The sequence below is a fragment of the Rana temporaria genome, chromosome 13, assembly GCF_905171775.1.
Source record: "Rana temporaria chromosome 13, aRanTem1.1, whole genome shotgun sequence".
NCBI lineage: Eukaryota > Metazoa > Chordata > Amphibia > Anura > Ranidae > Rana > Rana temporaria.
Window position 1 is genome coordinate 112080680 of NC_053501.1, and position 21335 is coordinate 112102014.

The 21335-nt window shown below is 42.5% G+C and overlaps 1 protein-coding gene across 1 annotated transcript in view; it reads left to right on the forward strand.

Annotated features, from left to right (window-relative positions):
• Window positions 1-10306, forward strand: part of NHLH1 (nescient helix-loop-helix 1) — a 32769-nt gene extending 22463 nt beyond the window's left edge. Inside the window, exon 2 of the mRNA XM_040333918.1 lies at window positions 6922-10306. Within this exon, the coding sequence (XP_040189852.1) occupies window positions 7209-7592 (384 nt within the window). The 5' untranslated portion in view covers window positions 6922-7208 and the 3' untranslated portion in view covers window positions 7593-10306. The remainder of the gene's footprint in view (window positions 1-6921) is intronic.
• Window positions 10307-21335: the final 11029 nt, after the last annotated feature.

Sequence of the window (21335 nt, forward strand, 5' to 3'; positions counted from 1 at the left end):
AATAAAACATTTCTTTCCACTTCACAATTATGTGACACTTTGTGTTGGTTTATCACATAAAATCCCAATAAAATACATTTACGTTTCTGGTTGTAACATGACAACATGTGGAACATTTCAAGGAGTGTGAATACTTTTTCAAGCCACTGTAGATAGATAGATAGATAGAGAGATAGATAGATAGATAGATTGAAAAACAGGAATATGACAGATAGATAACAGATAGAAAAATATATATATTAGATTATATATTTAGATAGATACACAGGTAGAAGGTGTATATATATATATATTTATTTAGATTAATAGATAGATAGATAGATAGATAGATAGATAGATAGATAGATAGATAGATAGATAGATAGATAGATAGATAGATAAAGAAATAAATACATGGAGAAATAGATTGATAGACAAACAGGAATGGGGTAGTATCAATAGATAGACAGATAATAGAAAGATACATAGATAGATAGATAATAGATAGATAGATAGATGGATGGATGGATAGATAGATAGATAGATAGATAGATAGATAGATAGATAGATAGATAGATAGATACGGGATAGATAGATAGATAGATAGATAAAGAAATAAATTGATTGAAAAACAGGAATGGGATATGATAGATCGATAAATAGACAGATAATAGATAGATATGGGATGGAAAGATAGATAGATAGATAGATAGATAGATAGATAGATAGATAGATAGATACGGGATAGATAGATAGATAGATAGATAGATAGATAGATAGATAGATAGATAGATAGGTAGATACATAGAGAAATAGATTGAAAGAAAATCAGGACTGGGATAGATAGATATGGGATAGGATAGATCGATAGATAGTCAGATAATAGATAGATATGGGATGGAAAGATAGATAGATAGATAGATAGATAGATAGATAGATAGATAGATAGATTAAAAAAACAGGAATATGACAGATAGATAACAGATACAAATAATATATATTAGATAGAAGGTGTGTAGATATATATATATTTAGATTAATAGATAGATAAAAAGATGATATAGAAAATAGAAGCAGTAGGTAATAATGACATTATGGAGAAAGATAGATAAATAGATAGAAGTTTAGTTGTGTAGAGTTGTGGATGTTCCATAGAGAGGACATATAGAAGACCTCTCCTTGGGGGCAGCCGCCCCCCCCCCCCCCGGACTGTGGGTAGATCACAGCTGTGTGTCCTCCATATGTCTGTATTGGTGGATTCGGTGACATACGGGCTAATTTAATATCCACCCCCAGACCCCCCCTCCCCTCCCCCCTCCGCCTTCCCATCCATCCACCACCTGTCTTGTCTCAGGAGACCCCAGAGAGAAAAATGCTTTTTCATTTCCATCTATATTCCTGGCCCCCCCCCCCCCCCGGGCCCCCGGTCACACCGATGGGTGCCTCGCCCTGTCCCTCTCATTGGTACAAGTTGTCATCTCCACTTAGTGTGAGAGAGGAAGACCCTTGTATGTGACAGCGATATCCGCTCCCCCCCTCCCCCCCCCCTCCATCATCCATCTTCCACTCATTTCTGCCTGATCTTCTCACCATTAATGTTTTCCACCATCTTCCCCCGACACCTCATCCTCCTACCATTAGCCTGACATCTTATTTCCCCATGACTAATGTATCCACTATATACCCTCTTTATAGAGATAATCGGGGAGGGACGGGGGACAAAATGGAGCCTGGAGTGTCATTATTCTGGACCCCCAAGTGTCAGTGTGTCGTTGTTCTGGATCCCCAAGTGTCAGGGTGTCATTGTTCTGGACCCCCAAGTGTCAGTGTGTCATTGTTCTGGGACCCCTAAGTGTCAGTGTGTCATTGTTCTGGGACCCCCAAGTGTCAGTGTGTCATTGTTCTGGACCCCCAAGTGTCAGTGTGTCGTTGTTCCTGAACCCCCAAGTGTCAGTGTGTCATTGTTCTGGACCCCCAAGTATCAGTGTGTCATTGTTCTGGACCCCCAAGTGTCAGTGTGTCATTGTTCTGGGCCCCCAAGTGTCAGTGTGTCATTGTTCTGGACCCCCAAGTATTAGTGTGTCATTGTTCTGGATCCCCCAAGTGTCATTGTGTCATTGTTCTGGACCCCCAAGTGTCAGTGTGTCATTGTTCTGGACCCCCAAGTGTCAGGGTGTCATTGTTCTGGGACCCCCAAGTGTCAGTGTGTCATTGTTCTGGACCCCCAAGTGTCAGTGTGTCATTGTTCTGGACCCCCAAGTGTCAGTGTGTCATTGTTCTGGATCCCCAAGTGTCAGGGTGTCATTGTTCTGGATCCCCAAGTGTCAGTGTGTCATTGTTCTGGGTCCCCCAAGTGTCAGTGTGTCATTGTTCTGGGTCCCCAAGTGTCAGTGTGTCATTGTTCTGGACCCCCAAGTGTCAGTGTGTCATTGTTCTGGACCCCCAAGTGTCAGTGTGTCATTGTTCTGGACCCCAAGTGTCAGTGTGTCATTGTTCTGGACCCCCAAGTGTCAGTGTGTCATTGTTCTGCACCCCCAAGTGTCAGGGTGTCATTGTTCTGGGACCCCCAAGTGTCAGTATGTCATTGTTCTGGGACCCCCAAGTGTCAGTGTGTCATTGTTCTGGATCCCCCAAGTGTCAGTGTGTCATTGTTCTGGATCCCCCAAGTGTCAGTGTGTCATTGTTCTGGACCCCCAAGTGTCAGTGTGTCATTGTTCTGGATCCCCCAAGTGTCAGTGTGTCATTGTTCTGGGACCCCCAAGTTTCCGCGTGTCATTGTTCTGGACCCCCAAGTGTCAGTGTGTCATTGTTCTGGACCCCCAAGTGTCATTTGTCATTGTTCTGGACCCCCAAGTGTCAGTATGTCATTGTTCTGGACCCCCAAGTGTCAGTGTGTCATTGTTCTGGGACCCCCAAGTTTCCGCGTGTTATTGTTCTGGACCCCCAAGTGTCAGTGTGTCATTGTTCTGGACCCCCAAGTGTCATTTGTCATTGTTCTGGACCCCCAAGTGTCATTGTGTCATTGTTCTGGACCCCCAAGTGTCAGTGTGTCATTGTTCTGGACCCCCAAGTGTCAGTGTGTCATTGTTCTGCACCCCCAAGTCTCAGTGTGTCATTGTTCTGGTCCCCCAAGTGTCAGTGTGTCATTGTTCTGGGACCCCAAGTGTCAGTGTGTCATTGTTCTGGTCCCCCAAGTGTCAGTGTGTCATTGTTCTGGACCCCCAAGTGTCAGTGTGTCATTGTTCTGGGACCCCCAAGTGTCAGTGTGTCATTGTTCTGGATCCCCCAAGTGTCAGTGTGTCATTGTTCTGGATCCCCAAGTGTCAGTGTGTCATTGTTCTGGACCCCCAAGTGTCAGTGTGTCATTGTTCTGGGACCCCATCTATCAGTGTGTCATTGTTCTGGACCCCCAAGTGTCAGCGTGTCATTGTTCTGGACCCCCAAGTGTCAGTGTGTCATTGTTCTGGGACCCCCAAGTGTCAGTGTGTCATTGTTCTGGATCCCCCAAGTGTCAGTGTGTCATTGTTCTGGATCCCCCAAGTGTCAGTGTGTCATTGTTCTGGACCCCCAAGTGTCAGTGTGTCATTGTTCTGGATCCCCCAAGTGTCAGTGTGTCATTGTTCTGGGACCCCCAAGTTTCCGCGTGTCATTGTTCTGGACCCCCAAGTGTCAGTGTGTCATTGTTCTGGACCCCCAAGTGTCATTTGTCATTGTTCTGGACCCCCAAGTGTCAGTATGTCATTGTTCTGGACCCCCAAGTGTCAGTGTGTCATTGTTCTGGGACCCCCAAGTTTCCGCGTGTTATTGTTCTGGACCCCCAAGTGTCAGTGTGTCATTGTTCTGGACCCCCAAGTGTCATTTGTCATTGTTCTGGACCCCCAAGTGTCATTGTGTCATTGTTCTGGACCCCCAAGTGTCAGTGTGTCATTGTTCTGGACCCCCAAGTGTCAGTGTGTCATTGTTCTGCACCCCCAAGTCTCAGTGTGTCATTGTTCTGGTCCCCCAAGTGTCAGTGTGTCATTGTTCTGGGACCCCAAGTGTCAGTGTGTCATTGTTCTGGTCCCCCAAGTGTCAGTGTGTCATTGTTCTGGACCCCCAAGTGTCAGTGTGTCATTGTTCTGGGACCCCCAAGTGTCAGTGTGTCATTGTTCTGGATCCCCCAAGTGTCAGTGTGTCATTGTTCTGGATCCCCAAGTGTCAGTGTGTCATTGTTCTGGACCCCCAAGTGTCAGTGTGTCATTGTTCTGGGACCCCATCTATCAGTGTGTCATTGTTCTGGGACCCCAAGTGTCAGCGTGTCATTGTTCTGGACCCCCAAGTGTCAGTGTGTCATTGTTCTGGGACCCCATCTATCAGTGTGTCATTGTTCTGGACCCCCAAGTGTCAGCGTGTCATTGTTCTGGACCCCCAAGTGTCATTTGTCATTGTTCTGGATCCCAAGTGTCGGGGTGTCATTGTTCTGGATCCCCAAGTGTCAGTGTGTCATTGTTCTGGATCCCCCAAGTGTCAGTGTGTCATTGTTCTGGATCCCCAAGTGTCAGTGTGTCATTGTTCTGGAACCCCAAGTGTCAGTGTGTCATTGTTCTGGACCCCCAAGTGTCAGTGTGTCATTGTTCTGGACCCCGTAGGATATTATTTCAGATTCGCTGGACAAGGCGGTTGCTTTCCATGTCGGTCAGTCTGGTTGTATTTTTCGGGATGTAGAGACATTCCATGTGACACGACACTGAGTGCTGATTAGGATATTTGTTGGTATATTTATGGAATTGGTGAGATTTGTATTATGTGGCAGAACTGTCTCTGCAGAAGAATATTCAATGTCCCAGGGAACTTTAATTGGCACTTTCCAACTATGCAATAGAAATCCATAAACTAGACGGGTGAGACTTTTACCGGCTCCCCTTGTGGTGAAGGAGATGCGAATACCGGAACCCAGCACCTTCCTCCTCCATCAATCAGGTCGTGGTCCACACCTTATAACCTTCTACAAGCCTGCCCTGCCCCCAATGTTCTGAGATAGAAGAACCAGCTGCTAATATTCAAACCTCCGCATGTGAGTTTAGAGTCAGGAGAAAACCATAAAAGGCACATTTTGTCTTTATCACATAAGGAGACATTGTCACTATGTCCATGTAGAGCCGTGGTCCGACACCAACATTGGGGGCATAATTATTAACACTGATACCAACATTGAGGCATGCTTCCTCCCACTAATACCAATGAAGGGGCACTATTCCTCCCACTGATACCAATGATGGGACACTATTCCTCCCACTGATACCAATGATGGGACATTATTCCTCCCACTGATACCAATGATGGGACACTATTCCTCCCACTGATACCAATGATGGGACACTATTCCTCCCACTGATACAAAATATGGGACACTATTCCTCCCACTGATACCAATGATGGGACACTTTTCCTCCCAGTGATACCAATAATGGGACACTATTCCTTCCACTGATACCAATGATGGGACACTATTCCTCCCACTGATATCAATGATGGTTCTCTATTCCTTCCATTAATACAAATAATTGGGCACTATTCCTACCACTGATACCTATGATGTAACCATATTCCTCCCACTGATACTACAGATGGGACACCATTTCTTCCATTGATACCAAAGATGGGACACTATTCCTCCCACTGATACCAATGATGGGGCTCTATTCTTCCCACTGAAACTAATGATGGGGCACTATTCCTCCCACTGATACCAATGATGGGGACACTATTCCTCTCACTGATACTATTGATTGGGCACTATTCGTCCCACTGATACTAATGATGGGACACTATTCCTCCCACTGATGCTAATGATGAGACACTATTCCTCCCACTGATATCAATGAAGGGGCTCTATTCCTTCCATTAATACAAATAATTGGGCACTATTCCTTCCATTGATACCAAAGATGGGACACTATTCCTCCCACTGATACCAATGATGGGGCTCTATTCTTCCCACTGATACTAATGATGGGGCACTATTCCTCCCACTGATACCAATGATGGGGCTCTATTCTTCCCGCTGATACCAATGATGGGGCTCTATTCTTCCCACTGATACTAATGATGGGGCACTATTCCTCCCACTGATACCAATGATGGGGCTCTATTCTTCCCACTGATACCAATGATGGGACACTATTCCTCCCACTGATACTAATGATGGGACACTATTGCTTCCACTGATACCAATGATGGGGCACTATTCCCCCCACTGATACCAATGATGAGACACTATTCCCCCCACTGATACCCATGATGTGGCACCATTCCTCCCACTGACAGCAATAACACGCCCTTTTGCAGGTCACTAATTCTTAATGGCACCCCCCCCCCCAAAGATCTGGGAATGGAACCCCAAGGCATTAAAATGCTGCATGATTTCTCAAATATTCTTTTTAGCTTTGACTCCTTTTGAGCATTTCTCGCGTGTAGGACATCCCATTGATATAAATGGGCCGTCCTACAAACTCCGCACAGAAACGCGTAGAGACGGTGTGAACGGAGCCTCAAAGTGACAACAGGTTATTGTTTCTTGGGCAAATTAGTTACAGTTAGAGCCTGGTATCATTATGGACCCTATGACAGGAGGATTAGATTGCAAGCTCTTGTGTCAAATCTTTTCCCGGAGGAAAATTGTTTTTTCCCGGATGAAAATTATTGGCGTAAAAAAAAAATCAATAATAGCATTATATTTTCCATGCAATGAGCAATCTGCTGTTTATTGGCTTCCCTGTTTACGAGTTTGCAATCAAGTTGTTTTTTCCTGTAGTTTTATTCCTTTTTATGTTGTTTTTCCCTCCTATGTACGATCCTCCCATCCCCATTAAATTCCTTTTTTTTTTTTTTCATGTTGGCAGAGTTCTCTTCGTAGCCATTAAGAAACCTTTTCTATAATTTCTCCGTTTCTCTTTGTTCCAGGGGGACCATCAAGAACGAGAGCACAGCGAAGGGAAATAAAAGTTAATCTCAGCTGAACACTTTTTATGAGTTAAATATTTCTCTTAAGTGCGTTTTCCAAGCTAAAAAAAAAAAATCCGCTGCGGCTTGCTGGGATCGACGCCTTTTCGCAGCTTGTCCACGCCACAAGGTTTGTTTCATGACATCCGGAAGGGAGCAACTTTTCAGAAGCACTTTATAGAAGATTTTTTTTATTTATTTTTTGTTGGGCCGTTGGAAGGATACGTTTTGGAAACTTCTGTAGAGGAATGATGCTGAACTCTGATCAGACAGAAATCCCGGCTCATTCGGAGACTGAGTCTGTGTTCAGCGATTGCGGAGGTGGACTCAGCGAGGCTGGGGGACTCAGCTTGTGCGGAGAAACCAGGATTTGCGAGTCCGGCGACTCCGTCAAGAGGGAGCTTCAGCACTTAAGTCGGGAAGAGAGGCGACGTAGGAGGAGGGCAACAGCCAAATATCGCACGGCACACGCTACCCGGGAGCGCATACGGGTGGAAGCATTCAACTTGGCCTTTGCGGAGTTGAGGAAGCTTCTTCCCACTCTGCCCCCCGACAAGAAACTGTCCAAAATCGAAATTCTGCGGCTAGCGATATGCTACATCTCCTATCTCAACCATGTTCTAGATGTTTGATGGGTTTGAGGTTCCCTGATTGGGCTACAATGTGCCCTCTTTATTGGATGCTGCTGTATTCAGCTATGGACTAAGATGCTAGGACTGAGAAGATTTGTGGGACCAAATGTTTCCCTCATTTGTGGATTTTTGTAGATTCCCCAATCTAGAATGTAAAGATCCTGCCTTTCAGAGACCACCTACCCGTGGCCTCTTCCATGCCTCCTCCAACCTTCACAATACATACCCACAGGCATGACTCTGAAAGACCCACCTAAATCCTTACCATGGTTCTCAAAGACCAACCATTTGGGTGAAAGCCTTGAAATGCCAGAGTCCTTCAAAATACAAAAGTCAAGTCAAGTCTTTTTCATGCCTCCTCCAACCATCACCATACATACCAACAGACAAGGCTCTGAAAGATCCATCTAAATCTCTACCATGGTTCTCATTGACATAGACTAACCATTTGGGTGGAAGCCTTCAAATGCCAGAGTCCTTAAAAACAAAAGTCAAGTCAAGTATTTTTTTAATGCCTCCTCTAATCATCACCATACATACCAACAGGCAAGGCTCTCAAAGATCCATCTAAATCACTACCATGGTTCTCATAGACCAACCATTTGGGTGGAAGCCTTCAAATGCCAGAGTGCTTAAATACAAAAGTCAAGTAAAGCCTTTTCCACGCCTCCTCCAACCATTACCATACATACCAACAGGCAAGGCTATGAAAGATCCATTGAAATCTCTACCATGGTTCTCATTGACATAGACCAACCATTTGGGTGGAAGCCTTCAAATGCCGGAGTCCTTAAATACAAAAGTCAAGTCAAGTCTTTTCCATGCCTCCTACAACCATCACCATACATACCCACAGGCAAGGCTCCCAAAGATCCATCTAAATCACTACCATGGTTCTCATAGACCAACCATTTGGGTTGAAGCTTTCAAATGCCGGAGTCCTTGAATGCAAAAGCCAAGTCAAGTCTTTTCCATTCTTTCTCCAACCATCACCATACATACCCACAGGCATGGTTCTGAAAGACCCACCTAAATTCCTTTCATGGTTCTCATAGACCAGTCATTTGGGAGAAAGCCTTCAAATGCCGGAGTCCTTAAATACAAAAGTTTTAGCTGTCAATTGTCGCCTCATTTTGTGACCAACCCAAATGTCCCCCCCTTAAAGATTTCTCTCACCCTTTCTAGGATCAGGCAAAGAAAATATAAATTGTCATTGAATACATTTTGGTTACGTTGCACTTTTACACCAAAAACTATGCCCACCAACACTCTCATACACACGGTTGAGAAGTTTATGAATTTGATATAACATTTAGAGAAACTAGAGTCTTCTTAAGTCATGTCTACATAGCTACTTCCAGCCTTTCAGCCTAAGCATTGGATGAACAGATCTTTAGGAAATTTGGCCACACATCTACAGTGAACCACAAAGGAATTCAGCAACCTTCTTTGTCGAACAAGCAACAGAAGTGGTCAATATTCTTATCACTGGCCTGATTTCAAGATTATTATTGTCATATTAAACCTGAAATTGTCCAAGTTTCTCATTAATCTCATAAATTTCGTTCCATATCTTCTCCAGTTTTACTAGCTGTCCATATGGTCCTATGTACACCATATGGCACTCATGTATAAAACATACAATACGTCCTAGATAGAAAGACCCTTGACCCTCTTTGCCGACGAAGAAGGAAAAACCAATCCAAATGTACAGTACATTGGTGTCTCTGAAGTAATACCCTGTTCCTTAAGCAGGAGGTCCTAATTTATTGATGAATAGTTTCAAATGTGCACTTTTTCATAGGAAAATCAATATATAGATTATTATTATTAGGAAAATTTGGGTCTACGTTTACGAGTATGTATGTAGTTGGTCGTAGCTCTCTGTAGACCGGTTAGCTCTTTGTTGGTGGATCAACGAGACCAATGGATGATCCTTTAAGAAAGTTTAGCTTTTACTTCCAAGGTGACGATGTCCAATAAGCTCCACCATGGCCAAATATCTATTCAACAAACTCGCTACAACAACTAATACTACCTACTCTCTAGTTAGTCAATGAAGTGGAAAAATAGTAGTCTCTTAAATGTCCATCAACCACATGGCCAAAGTTAATAACATCTTGTCATTTGTGTAGAAAAAAAATAAAGTTTTAGGTGTAAATGACAAAATTTAAGCAGATAATTTTACCAAATTAGGTTTATATTTCTAAAAATTGGGCTGTTTGTGTCTCGAAAAATTGATCCCTTTCCAATGCGAAAGTGAGAAAGTTTTCACTCTCTGGAAAAGAATGGCCTTTTATCAAAATTTGTCAAAATGTTTCAACTTTTCATATTGAGTTTTGCCACACCACCATTTGTAACTAACTTGAGACTCAAAAGGTTGAAAAGTTAATTATAATAAAATAAGAGTAATCAGAAAATAATTTAGATGAAAAGGTTTATTATTATTTTTTATACCAGTTTTACTTAGTCTCTTCAACTTTCGCTACTACTGTTGCATTTCATGTTTACCCTCTTTGACGAGGTTAATGTGCCAGGAAATAATTTATTTATTTTATTAATTTATTTATATGTCATTATTTATTTACTGTGTTGTGCACTTTTATGAGAAAAATAAAAAACAAATAATTTTTGACAATAAAGTACACATGGACTTGTGCGATGGCCCCAGAGCAAAGGAGACTGACAGGCGGCCCGCGTACATGTCCAACCTCCGTTCCCGTCTGTGAAAGCCTCTTTTGTAGCTACGTCTGACGACCTTTATTAAGCCTTGAAATGATAAAAAATGTAAATACTTTGAGTATGTTTTATGTGTTTAGAAAGGATACAAACTATTTATGATTTCTTAAAAAACCCGAAGGATTCGATTAAAAAAAAAGAAAAAAAAAGAAAAATGCTTTTGTGTTTTATTTTAGCTTTGTATGTTTGTTTTTCTATCTCTGTTTCCTTCTCTATTTCCACTTTCATTCCTTCCTTGTGCAACAATTTTCCTCCTAAATGTGTTCCCTTCTTTCTATCCCTCATTACTTCCTTCAGTTTCCCTTCCCCACTAATATTCTTAATTTCCTTTACCTCTCTTTCCTTTCCTTCTATCCGTCCTTCCCTCTAACTCTCTTTCCTTCCCTTTCTTCTGTCCTTCCTTCCCTCTAACTCTCGTTTATTTCCTTTCTTCTATCTATCCTCCTTCCCTCTAACTCTCGTTTCTTTCCTTCCCTTTCTTCTATCCTCCTTCCCTCTAACTTTGTTACTTTCCTTCCTTCTATCTATCCTTCCTTTCCTATAACTCTCTTTCCTTCCCTTCCTTCTATTCTTCCTTCCTTCTATCTATCCTTCCTTTCCTATAACTCTCTTCCCTTTCTTCTATTCTTCCTTCCCTCTAACTCTCATATCTTTCCTTCCTTCTATCTATCCTCCTTCCCTCTAACTCTCATTTCTTTCCTTCCTTCCTTCTATCTATCCTCCTTCCCTCTAACTCTCTTTCCTTCCCTTTCTTCTATCCTTCCTTCCCTCTAACTCTTGTTTCTTTCCTTCTCTTTCTTTTATTCTCCTTCCCTCTAACTCGTTTCTTTCCTTCCTTCTACCTATCCTCCTTCCCTCTAAGGCCTCGTACACACGACCGGATCTGTCCGTTGGGATTTATCCGCGGATCAGTTCCAGCAGACAAATCCGGTCGTGTGTACGGCCTAGCGGACATTTTTCGGCGGACATTTCTCCAGCCGACGGTTTTCAAGCGGATAAAAATTTCTTAGCATGCTAAGAAATCTATCCGCTGGAAACCTGTCTGTCGGACTGATCCGGTCGTCTGTACAGACTCACCGGATAAGTCCAAGCGATCCCCATCCCTCGCATGCATCGAAGTAATTCGACGCATGCGTGGAAGTATTTACCTTCCAGGGTCACGCATGTCGCCGCGTCATCGTCGCGGCGACGGCGCGGCCACGTCACCGCGTATGTTTTCCGCTGGGATTTTGATCTGATGGTGTGTACAGCCCATCAGATCAAAATCGGGAGCAGAAATGTCCGCTGGAAACGGTCCGGCGGACCGTTTCCAACAAATATCCTCTCGTGTGTACAGGGCCTAACTCTCTTTCCTTCCCTTTCTTCTATCCTTCCTTCCCTCTAACTCTCCTTTGTTTCCTTCGCTTTCTTCTATTCTCCTTCCCTCTAACTCATTTCTTTCCTTCCTTCTATCTATCCCTCCCTCTAACTCTTGTTTATTTTCTTCCTTCTATCTATCCTTCCTTCCCTCTAACTCTCTTTCCTTCCCTTTCTTCTATCCTACTTCCCTCTAACTTTCTTTCCTTCCCTCTAACTCTCTTTCTTTCCTTCCTTCCTTCCTTCCTTCCTACTCTATTTTCTTCCCTTTCTTCTATCCTCCTTCCCTCTAACTCTCTTTCCTTCCCTTTCTTCTATCTATCCTCCTTCCCTCTAACTCCCGTTTCTTTCCTTCCTTCTATATGTCCTCCTTCCCTCTAACTCTCGTTTCTTTCCTTCCTTCTATCTATTCCTCCTTCCCTCTAACTCTCGTTTCTTTCCTTCCTTCCTTCTATCTATCCTTCTTCCCTCTAACTCTTGTTTCTTTCCTTCCCTTTCTTCTATCCTCCTTCCCTCTAACTCTCGTTTCTTTCCTTCCTTCTATCTACCCTCCTTCCCTCTAACTCTCGTGTCTTTCCTTCCCTTTCTTCTATCCTCCTTTCCTCTAACTCTACTTTATTCCCTTTTTTCTATCCTTCCTTCCCTCTAACTCTCGTTTCTTTCCTTCCCTTTCTTCTATCTTTCCTTCCCTCTAACTCTCTTTTTTTCCCTTTCTTCTATCCTACTTCCCTCTAACTCTCTTTCCTTACCTTCAATCCTTCCTTCCCTCTAACTCTCATTTATTCCCTTTTTTCTATCCTTCCTTCCCTCTAACTCTCGTTTCTTTCCTTCCCTTTCTTCTATCTTTCCTTCCCTCTAACTCTCTTTCTTTCCCTTTCTTCTATCCTACTTCCCTCTAACTCTCTTTCCTTACCTTAAATCCTTCCTTCCCTCTAACTCTCTTTCCTTCCCTTTCTTCTATCCTCCTTCCCTCTAACTCTCGTTTCTTTCCTTCCCTTTCTTCTATCCCCCTTCCCTCCAACTCTTGTTACTTTCCTTCCTTCTATCTATCCTTCCTTCCCTCTAACTCTTGTTTCTTTCCTTCCTTCCTTCTATCCATCCCTCCTTCCCTATAACTCTCTTAACCTTCCATTTCTTCTATCCTTCCTGCCCTCTAACTCTTGTTTCTTTCCTTCCTTCCTTCTATCTATCCTCCTTCCCTCTAACTCTCTTTCCTTCCCTTTTTTCTATCCTCCTTCCCTCTAACTCTCTTTCCTTCACTTTCTTCTATCCTTCCATCCCTCTAATTCTCGTTTCTTTCCTTCCCTTTCTTCTATCCTCCTTCCCTCTAACTCTCTTTCCTTCCCTTTCTTCTATCCTCCTTCCCTCTAACTCTCTTTCCTTCACTTTCTTCTATTCTTCTATCCTCCTTCGTTCTAACTCTCGTTTCTTTCCTTCCTTCCTTCCATTCATCTATCCTCCTTCCCTCTAACTCGTTTCTTTCCTTCCTTCTGTCTATCCTCCTTCCCTCTAACTCGTTTCTTTCCTTCCTTCTATCTAACCTCCTTCCCTCTAACTCTCCTTTCTTGGGCAGCAAACTTCTCACATCTGTGGCATACCTAAGGACTGGCTTTCTCCTTTGACATCAATAGATGTTCCCGGTGTTATTGTACGTTGCCAATTTGCATGGTATCGCTGGTAATTGGTTGTCACAACAGCACTTGTGCCGCTCTTCCAGGCTGGTAGCAACATTACAGGCCAATTACAGCTCAGATTAAGTCAGACTTAATTACCATCTACCCCCTCAGTTCAATCAAAGCCGGAGTGCTGTTATCCTTGCAGACAATACATCACTCCATGTCTACTGTCACAGCCGGCAAAGTACCATGTAATCCTCCATCCTCTGGGCTTCCGGCACTGAGGACAAGTTTTATCGCTCTCATTAGAGACAACAGACCAATGGCTCTAAACAAACACACAATGCATTACTGTGATGTTCAAGATGGAGTAATCCATACCAACCAATCAGAAATCATATCTGATTTATGTGAGTATGGGAAACTGAAGTGTTGGTTTAGTATGGACTGCTGCACTTTGTGGGCTCCAAAGATGAGCAAGATTCCCTTGTTGCCCCCCAAAAAGTGATAAAAGGGAAGACTGTCTTGTTGCCCATAGAGACCAAGTGATGAAAGGATGACTGTTTTGTTGCCCATAGAGACCAAGTGATGAAGGGAGGACTGTCTTGTTGCCTGTAGAGACCAAGTGATGAGGGGAGAACTGTCTTGTTGCCTGTAGAGACCAAGTGATGAGGGGAGAACTGTCTTGTTTCCTCTTAGAGACAAAGTGATGAAGGGAGGACTGTCTTGTTGCCCATAGAGACCAAGTGATGAAGGGAGGACTGTCTTGTTGCCTGTAGAGACCAAGTGATGAAGGGAGGACTGTCTTGTTGCCCGTAGAGACCAAGTGATTTAGGGAGGAATGTCTTGTTGCCCGTAGAGATCAAGTGATGAAGGGAGGAGTGTTTTGTTGCCCGTAGAGACCAAGTGATGAAGGGTAAACTGTCTTGTTGCCCATAGAGACCAAGTGATGAAGGGAGGAGTGTCTTGTTGCCTGTAGAGACCAAGTGATTTAGGGAGGAATGTCTTGTTGCCCGTAGAGATCAATTGATGAAGGGAGGAGCGTCTTGTTGCCCGTAGAGACCAAGTGATGAAGGGTAAACTGTCTTGTTGCCCGTAGAGACCAAGTGATGAAGGGAGGAGCGTCTTGTTGCCCATAGAGACCAAGTGATTTAGGGAGGAATGTCTTGTTGCCCGTAGAGATCAAGTGATGAAGGGTAAACTGTCTTGTTGCCCGTAGAGACCAAGTGATGAAGGGTAAACTGTCTTGTTGCCCATAGAGACCAAGTGATTTAGGGAGGAATGTCTTGTTGCCCGTAGAGATCAAGTGATGAAGGGAGGAGCGTCTTGTTGCCGGTAGAGACCAAGTGATGAAGGGTAAACTGTCTTGTTGCCCGTAGAGACCAAGTGATGAAGGGAGGACTGTCTTCTTGCCTGTAGAGACTAAGTGATTTAGGGAGGAATGTCTTGTTGCCCGTAGAGATCAAGTGATGAAGGGAGGAGCGTCTTGTTGCCCGTAGAGCCCAAGTGATGAAGGGTAAACTGTCTTGTTGCCCGTAGAGACCAAGTGATGAAGGGAGGAGCGTCTTGTTTCCCGTAGAGACCAAGTGATGAGGGGAAAACCGTCTTGTTGCTCGTAGAGACCAAGTGATGAAGGGAGGACTGTCTTGTTGCCCGTAGAGATCAAGTGATGAGGGGAAACCGTCTTGTTGCCCGTAGAGACCAAGTGATGAAGGAAGAACTGTCTTGTTGCCCATAGAGACCAAGTGATGAAGGGAGAAATTTCTTGTTGACCGTAGAGACCAAGTGATAAGGGGAGAACTGTTTTATTGCCTGTAGAGACCAACTGATGAAGGGAGGACTGCCTTGTTGCTTGTAGAGACCAAGTGATGAAGGGAGGATTATCTTGTTGCCCATAGAGACCAAGTGATGAGGGGAAACCGTCTTATTGCTCTTAGAGACCAAGTGATGAAGGGAGAACTGTCTTGTTGCTCGTAGAGTCCAAGTGATGAACTGAAGAATGTCTTGTTGCCCATAGAGACCAAATGATAAAGGGAAGACTGCCCTTTTGCCCGTAGAGACCAAGTGATGAAGGGAGGACTGTCTTGTTGCCCATAGAGACCAAGTGATGAAGGGAGGAGCGTCTTGTTGCCCGTAGAGACCAAGTGATGAAGGGAAAACCGTCTTGTTGCTCGTAGAGATCAAGTGATGAAGGTAGGACTGTCTTGTTGCCCGTAGAGATCAAGTGATGAAGGGAGGAGCGTCTTGTTGCCCGTAGAGACCAAGTGATGAAGGGGAAACTGTCTTGTTGCTTGTAGAGACCAGGTGATGAAGGGAGGACTGGCTTGTTGCCTGTAGAGACCAAGTGATTTAGGGAGGAATGTCTTGTTGCCCGTAGAGATCAAGTGATGAAGGGAGGAGCGTCTTGTTGCCCGTAGAGACCAAGTGATGAAGGGTAAACTGTCTTGTTGCCCGTAGAGACCAAGTGATGAAGGGAGGAGCGTCTTGTTCCCCGTAGAGACCAAGTGATTAGGGGAAAACCGTCTTGTTGCTCGTAGAGACCAAGTGATGAAGTGAGGACTGTCTTGTTGCCCGTAGAGATCAAGTGATGAGGGGAAACCAGCTTGTTGCTCGTAGAGACAAAATGATGAAGTGAGGACTGTCTTGTTGCCCATAGAGACCAAGTGATGAGGGAAGAACTGTCTTGTTGCCCATAGAGACCAAGTGATGAAGGAAGAACTGTCTTGTTGCCCATGGAGACCAAGTGATGAAGGGAGGACTGTCTTGTTGCCCATAGAAACCAAGTGATGAGGGGAAAACCATCTTGTTGCTGGTAGAGACGAAGTGATGAAGGGAGAACTGTCTTGTTGCCCATAGAGACCAAGAGATTAAAGCGAGACTGTCTTGTTGCCCCTAGGAACCCAATGATGAAGGGAGGACTGTCTTGTTGCCCCTAGGAACCCAATGATGAAGGGAGGACTATCATAATGCCCATAGAGACCAACTGTTGAAGGAAGGAATGTCTCCTAACACCTAGAGACTGAATGATGAAGGGAGGACCCTTTTGTTACCCTCTGGTGCTAACGTGATGAAGGGAGGTCTATCTTGTTGCCCCCTACTGACTAAGTGATGAAGCAAAGGCTCTTGTGGAACCTAGGAACCAAGTAATGAAGGAAGGAGTGTCTTGTTGCCTCTAGTAATAAAGTGAAAAAGGAGTGACTTTCTTGCTTCTGCTAGTAAGTGTTGGAAGAATTACTTTTATTGGCCCTAAGGACCGAGTAATGAAGGAAGGGCTCTCTTGCTGCCTTTAGAAACCATGTGATTAAGGAAGGACTTTTTTGTTGCCCCTAGCGACCAAATGATGAAGAAAGGACCCTCTTGTTGCCCCTAGTAACCTAACCAAGTGATGAAAAGCGGGCTCTTGTTGCCCTAGTGACCAATTGATCAAGGAAAAACCTATGACCAAATGATGAAGAAAGGACCCTCTTGTTGCCCCTAGTAACCAAGTGATGAAAGGCGGGCTCTTGTTGCCCTAGTGACCAATTGCTCAAGGATGAAGGTGAGACTCTTAGGGACAAAGAGATGAAGGGAGGACTGTCTTGTTGCCCATACTGAGACTAGGTGATGAAGGAAAGAGTTGCCTCTGAAGACAAGTGATGGAGGAAAGAATCCAGCGTTGCTCATAGCATTCAGATAATGAAGGAATAATCAAGGAATGGCTCTCTTGTTGCCCCTAGCAACCATTTTTCTGTCCCATGTCTCCAATGCATTGTGGCAAATGAAAGGGAGTATCTAGTCGGGGCTATGAGCCCCAGAAGCCACCCCCTAGCGGCGCCACTGCTGGTTGCTACGGCCAACCAAAAGAGATTCCCTTTCAGACTCCTTGATGACGAGACATAATATCACAAACAAAATTCCTGACAATTTTTTATGGAAAAGTGAGCCGTCGGGTGGTTGCCATGGGAAACAGCCCCAATTTTGTAGCTTTTGCAAGAATAGCCTAACAGACGAGAACATGATGGGGACCCCTGACTTTCCGAATCTTGTTTTTGGGTCAGTCCCATAGGAAGTATTGAAGATAGAGGCTCAGGATAACAGCCAGTCAACCAGCATTTTTGGAAGGATGTCAGCCCCCCCTCCCCCACCGTTTTGTGTTAAAGTGAACCCGTCACTTTGCTTATTCAACCGGCTTCTCGGATGCTGAGTGATGCACTGTGAAAGGATCAGCAGGGTAAATGTTAGTATGGGGGGGGGGGGGGGTGTTTTCTCACTTCGCCCTGAATGGAGGATGGCTATTGGCCAGGCTTACCTTGAAGTGGACCCATCATCAGATATACAAGTGCTGGGTCCCTGCAATACCGCAATTTTGGCGTGGGTGTCGCGTGAAAAAACGCGTAACCACCCACAGCAAAACGCGTGCCACCAAATCTTGTACGTGAGCTTCTTTGGCACATTTGTCAGGAATATAGCAGCCCATTTAGGCTGCATTCACACGTTATTTCTTAATAATGGCACCCAAAAAGCGTTAACAAAAAAAAACGTGAATGGGAGCCTGTTACGCAAGGTGTAAATGGGGTCTCAAATTAATGGATTGCCCTATTTGTGAAGCGGGGAAATGCGCAAAAAGAAATGTGAGTGGGAACGCATGAATGTCAATGTGCCTTATTGAAACAAAATGGTAATACATTTTTTTAAAAAGATAATAAAAATAAAAAAATATTTAAAATGTATATATTGGTTGTGCTTTTGATGTTTACTATTAATTGTATGTTGGGGCGATGATACCCTCTTACTGTATCTGTTGCACTTCCTTAATATAAAGAAAAGTAAATAAATAATGTAAATGAAAAAAGGAATTATAATGTTAAAAAAAAGGTAATATAAATTAAAGAAAAATGTAAATGAAAAAAATGTGCAGAAAGAAACGCAAGCGGGGACACGTGAATGTGAACGTACCTTATTGAAACAAAATGATAATTAAAAAATAATAATAAAAAAAAACATAGAAAAAAAAAAAGGATAAAAAAAAAAAGGTAATGTAAATAAAAAAAATTTGAAAAAAGAAACTACTGATTGTATGTTGGGCGAGGTTTCCCTCTTACTGTATCTGTTGCAACATAAACCTAAAAAAATAATAATAATTCAACGTAAAAAAAAAGGTTAAAAAAAAAAAGGTAATGTAAATAAAAAATGGGAAAAAAGAAACTACTGATTGTATGTTGGGCAATGTTACCCTCTTACTGTATCTGTTGCACTTCCTTAAAATAAATTAAAAAAATAATGTAAAAAAAAATGTGCAAAAAAAAAAAAAGCAAGCAGGAACACAAGAATGTGAATATACCGTATTGAAACAAAATCATAATAAAAAAAAACGATAATTAAAAATAATAATAATTAAAAAAAATATATAACTGAAAAAAAAATTATAATGTTAATAAAGTTAAAAAAAGGTAATGAAAATAAAAAAAATGTGCAAAAAGAAACGCAAGTGGAAACATGTGAATGTGAACGTAGCTTATTGAAACAAAATGAGAATTAAAAAATAAAAATAAAAAAATTGTGAAAAAATACATTTAAATAAAGTAAAAATTAGAACGTTAAAAAAAAAAAAGTAAAAAAAAAGGTAATAATAAAAAATAAAAATGTGTAAAAAGAAACGCAAGCATGAAAATGTGATGTGAACGTACCTTATTGAAATAAAATGATAGGTAAAAAAAAAATAATAAAAAAAAAATGTGAATAAAAAAACTGATAACGTTAAAAAAATGTAAACAAAAAAAAAGGTAATGTAAATGAAAAAAAAGTGCAAAAAGAAACAGAAGTGGGAACACGTGAATGTGAATGTACCTTATTGAAACAAAATGATAATTAAAAAAATAATAAATAATAATAAAAATAATAAAAAAAATGTAAATAAAAAAAAATTATAACAGTAAAAAAAAAGGTCATGTAAATAAAAAAAATGTGAAAAAAGAAATGCAAGTGGGAACACATGAATGTGAATGTTCCTTATTGAAACAAAATTATAATTAAAAAAATTATAATAAATAATAATAAAAATAATAAAAAAAATTAAATAAATAAAAATGATAACAGTAAAAAAAAAGGTCATGTAAATAAAAAAAATGTGAAAAAATAAATGCAAGTGGGAACACATGAATGTGAATTTCTGAAAAAAAATGATAACTAAAAAAAAAAATAAGAAAAATAATAACATAAAAAAAAAAAAAAAAAAGATAAAAAAAAAGGTAAAAAAAAAGGTACTGTAAATAAAAATAAATGTGCAAAAAGAAGCGGGAACGCGTGAATGTGAACGGGCCTTATTGAAAAAAAATGATACGATCGCTCCATATTGCTACATGCCGGGAAATGTATTCATACTGACTTGTAAAGACCCACTTCAGGGGACCCCAAAAAATAAAAACTTGAATTGTACAGAAGAATGTCAATCACCTGGAGGGGGAAAAAAATGATTCCCCCATTGTACGGAGCCACAGAATACGCCAGCGCTTTGTGTATAAATGATGGCGCTAATGATATTCGCGCGGCCAGAGAATTACATCTGCTGTATACATACACTACATAATTCATAAGGACGGTAGCAGATGGGTTTCCAGGGAAAGGACCTGAGACACCATTCTTCTCTAAATCAAACCTGATTTTTTTTTCCCCCCGCGCCGCGCAATGACACGATTAATCCGAAAAATTGAATTCATAAAAACGATCGGCAATCGAGGTGGTTATTAACACAAATACATAATGCTGGGTGACAGCTCCAATCATAGGATGGGGGGAGTTGTGCTGGGTAAACGGATTTAAAAATAACATCGGGGTGATAATAATAGACGCAGCGCTCTGCGGATTTCATCTACGGTTTGGAGAAAATAGAAATCCCAACATCCTAACCGGTTCGAGGCCGGAAGATCTGAGCCCTGACCAGGACCGGAGATTGGTGCTGGAGATGCGTTTTGTTTTCACGCCAGATTACTTTTACTTTGGTAGTCGATCTTAAAGCTGAACTCCAGGTAGATATTAAAAAAGAAAAACTCACCATGCAATGCACATGTGTATTCCTTTAAAGATTAAAAAAACAAAAAACATTAAATTAAAAAATTGTTAAAGATCATCTCCGGGGGTTAAGTTGTCCTTTGATGAAGAGGAAGTGTGAGAAAAAAGAGTGGTGTCCCTTCCCTGACCTCTGTAATAGGCCACATATGGGGTCTGCAACCTATATGTGGGCTAGTGGAAAATACATTTATCTCCATGCAGACCACTGTCTAGGTTTGTGGTCAAACTCAGGGTTAAGGGCGATCAACAACCTGGACCCTTCGTGTGGTAGGTGCTGATGTGGTCTTCAGACATGGGCAGACAGGTGCTGATGTGGTCTTCAGACATGGGCAGACAGGTGCTGATGTGGTCTTCAGACATGGGCAGACAGGTGCTGATGTGGTCTTCAGACTTGGGCAGACAGGTGCTGATGTGGTCTTCAGACATGGGCAGACAGGTGCCGATGTGGTCTTCAGACATGGGCAGACAGGTGCTGATGTGGTCTTCAGACATGGGCAGACAGGTGCCGATGTGGTCTTCAGACATGGGCAGACAGGTGCTGATGTGGTCTTCAGACATGGGCAGTCAGGTGCTGATGTGGTCTTCAGACATGGGCAGTCAGGTGCTGATGTGGTCTTCAGATATGGGCAGACAGGTGCTGATGTGGTCTTCAGATATGGGCAGACAGGTGCTGATGTGGTCTTCAGACATGGGCAGACAGGTGCTGATGTGGTCTTCAGACATGGGCAGAAAGTGTCCTCTTGTCCCCGAAATAAAGATGGAAAATGCAACATCAAGGAATATCTTGGTGGTCATGCTCAATGCTAGGGGAGATCGAGACCTGTACCTTCTGGGTAATATGTGCTGATATGGCCACCAGACATGGGCAGAAAGTGTCCCACTGTCCCCAAATAGAACCTGTTTCCCCAATATAAAGATGGAAAATGCAATATCAAGGAATACCTTGGCGGTCATGGTCAATGCTGAACGAGATCAAAGGCCTGGA